Below are 2,759 nucleotides of genomic sequence, written 5' to 3'. Positions count from 1 at the left end.
GCCTGTCCTGGAACTAGTTCTTGTAGACCAGGCTGGTCTCGAACTCACAGAGATCCGCCTGCCTCTGCCTCCCGAGTGCTGGGATTAAAGGCGTGCACCACCACCGCCCGACTAGTTGTAGTTTTGTAGGTGTGTTTACTAAGTCTCCGACTGAAAGCCTTGTGAGGACAAGGACTGGGACTCCATACCTGATTCATTCTGTTATATACTGAATGAACTGGTGATTTGGTCAGAGTCCTGCTTAATGTCTCAGATGGAAAGTGAATTGAGCCTTGGAAAGTATCAGACCATTCCTTCTAAACCCCTTTTTGCAGAAGAAGAATTCTCCTGCTTGTGGCAGGAGTGTGGCTTTTGCTCTCTGGACAATTCTGCTGACCTCACTCGCCATGTCTACTTCCACTGCTATCACACCAAGCTGAAACAGTGGGGGCTGCAAGCCTTGCAAAGCCAAGCTGACCTCAGCCCCTGCATCCTGGACTTCCAGAGCCGGAACGTCATCCCTGACATCCCTGACCATTTCCTGTGTCTATGGGAACATTGCGAGGTCAGCAGACAGTGCCAGAAATAGGGGTGGAAGGAAGCTGGGGATCTGGACTCAAGAGCTTTCCGGGGTGCCTCATGTTTCAGAGACTCCTACTAGCATCTCCCCTCTATTCTTGTGTAACACCTTTATCTTAAAACTTTCCCATTCCCAGAAGGTGATTAAGGAGAGAGCTAAAAGCCCCCTCTTGACATGGGTAAGAGTCCCTCTAACCACTGTGAGTCCTCACCCCAAGTTGCCCTGGCACAGAGTACCTTCGACAATCCTGAGTGGTTCTATCGGCACGTGGATGCGCATAGCCTGTGCTGTGAATACCAAGCTGTCAGCAAGGACAACCATGTGGTGCTGTGTGGCTGGAAAGGTAGGGCCACCCATCTGCTCTGATCTCTGCTTTAAACTCTGGAGGTGTTAAGGGTCTAGAGGAGCCAGGGATGGGACCATCCTACAAGACAAAGGCTGCTGGCCGATGAAACTTGGGGGTACCAGAGCCAAGTTGGGGAAGGGGATTGAGGGATGGAACATGATCAGATCTTCCTTCCCAGACTGTACCTGTACCTTCAAAGACCGCTGCAAACTTCGAGAACACCTCCGCAGCCATACCCAGGAGAAGGTGGTGGCCTGTCCCACCTGTGGGGGCATGTTTGCCAACAACACCAAGTTCTTAGATCACATCCGTCGCCAGACCTCGCTGGATCGTAAGCAGCTGGAGCTCATGGGCTATCTTATTTAAAGACGAGAGTATATTCCCAGGGGAGGTGCTGCTGGGAGATCTGTACCCTGGCCCTCTTCTCCTTTTGGGACCAGGCACCTCCTAGACCTCTCTTAGACATTGGTTAGCACTTAGGTTTGTGGTATCAGTTATCTCAGGAATCCTCACAACAGCCCCATGAGGTAGGCTTCTTATTCCCCTTTTTACAGATGAGGAAACTGAGGCTCAGAGAGGTTAAATCACTTACCTGAGATCATACAGCTAGTAAGTGGTAAAGCTGGGCTTCTAACTCAGGTCTGGACTACAAATCCCACCCGTAGCTTACCTTTGACCCTTGGGTGGCTCCCTTCTGTCTGGGATGGCTCCCCCTCCTCTGCCCCTCACTGTTCTCATCAGTCGTCCTTTGTTTTGTCTGCTCCACCCCAGAGCAGCGTTTCCAGTGCTCTCATTGTTCTAAGAGGTTTGCCACAGAGAGGCTGTTGCGTGACCACATGCGGAATCATGGTGAGTGGCCTGCATCCAAGCCTCCCTGCCCTCCCTTTGAGGTCCTGTGAGTCCACAGGTCATAGCTTCTTCTCTGCTCCTCAGTGAATCACTATAAATGCCCTTTGTGTGACATGACCTGCCCATTGCCTTCCTCCCTCCGAAATCACATGCGCTTTCGACACAGTGACGACCGGCCCTTTAAATGTGATTGTTGTGACTACAGGTGAGGTGACCTGGGGGTCAAAATCCAGGGCTTAGGTTTCAGGGTTCTCTCTGCTCTTCAACCCCCTCCTGATTTCTCCTGGCAGTTGCAAGAATTTGATTGACCTCCGGAAGCACCTGGACACCCACAGCAAGGAGTCAGCCTACAGGTGTGAGTTCGAGAACTGCAGCTTCAGTGCTCGCTCTCTCAGCTCCATCAAGTCCCATCACCGCAAAGTGCATGAAGTAAGTGCCAGGTGGGGAGGCTTCTCAGGCGTGTGAGTGGAGAGCTGACCTCAGTGCCTTCTCTTCCTTGTCAGGGAGACTCAGAGCCAAGGTACAAATGTCATGTCTGTGACAAATGTTTCACACGTGGCAACAACCTCACTGTGCACCTTCGCAAGAAGCACCAGTTCAAGTGGCCATCGGGACACCCTCGTTTTCGGTATGTATAAATCCCCACGATACTTTCCTTGTTTTTGTTTATTGCTGTCAGTATTTGGGGGGTGCCGTGCTCCTGTAAATGTCGGGACACAACTTGTGGAATTGTTTCTCTCCTACCTTTGTGTGGGTTCTAAATGCTAAACTCAGGTCATCAGGCATACATGGCAAGTATTTACACCCTGAGTCATACGACAGACTCTGTCTGTCTGTCTGTCTGTCCGTCTGTCTTGATAGGGTCTCTTTATGTATCTCTGACCTGGAACTTGCTCTGTAGATTATGCCAGCTTTGAACTCATGTCTACTTCTGCCTCCTGGGTGCTGGGATTAAAGGTGTGTGCCAACACCGCCCAATGATGACAGACTTTTTTTTTTTTTTTT

The 2,759-nt window shown here is 50.7% G+C and overlaps 1 protein-coding gene across 2 annotated transcripts in view; it reads left to right on the top strand.

The window, feature by feature from the left end:
* Window positions 1–2,759, top strand: part of Hinfp (histone H4 transcription factor) — a 12,595-nt gene that overhangs the window by 7,099 nt on the left and 2,737 nt on the right. Inside the window, exons 3-9 of one of the 2 annotated variants that reach the window (XM_026779442.1) lie at window positions 315–544; window positions 791–902; window positions 1,084–1,236; window positions 1,677–1,754; window positions 1,839–1,959; window positions 2,045–2,183; window positions 2,258–2,382. In XM_026779442.1, coding sequence (XP_026635243.1) covers window positions 315–544; window positions 791–902; window positions 1,084–1,236; window positions 1,677–1,754; window positions 1,839–1,959; window positions 2,045–2,183; window positions 2,258–2,382 — 958 coding nt within the window. Of the gene's footprint in view, window positions 1–314; window positions 545–790; window positions 903–1,083; window positions 1,237–1,290; window positions 1,515–1,676; window positions 1,755–1,838; window positions 1,960–2,044; window positions 2,184–2,257; window positions 2,383–2,759 lie in introns of those variants that run through there. The other variant, XM_026779443.1, reaches the window with a different exon arrangement.

Source organism: Microtus ochrogaster, chromosome 5 (assembly GCF_000317375.1).
Source record: "Microtus ochrogaster isolate Prairie Vole_2 chromosome 5, MicOch1.0, whole genome shotgun sequence".
NCBI lineage: Eukaryota > Metazoa > Chordata > Mammalia > Rodentia > Cricetidae > Microtus > Microtus ochrogaster.
This window is presented reverse-complemented; position numbering and strand designations above follow the sequence as displayed.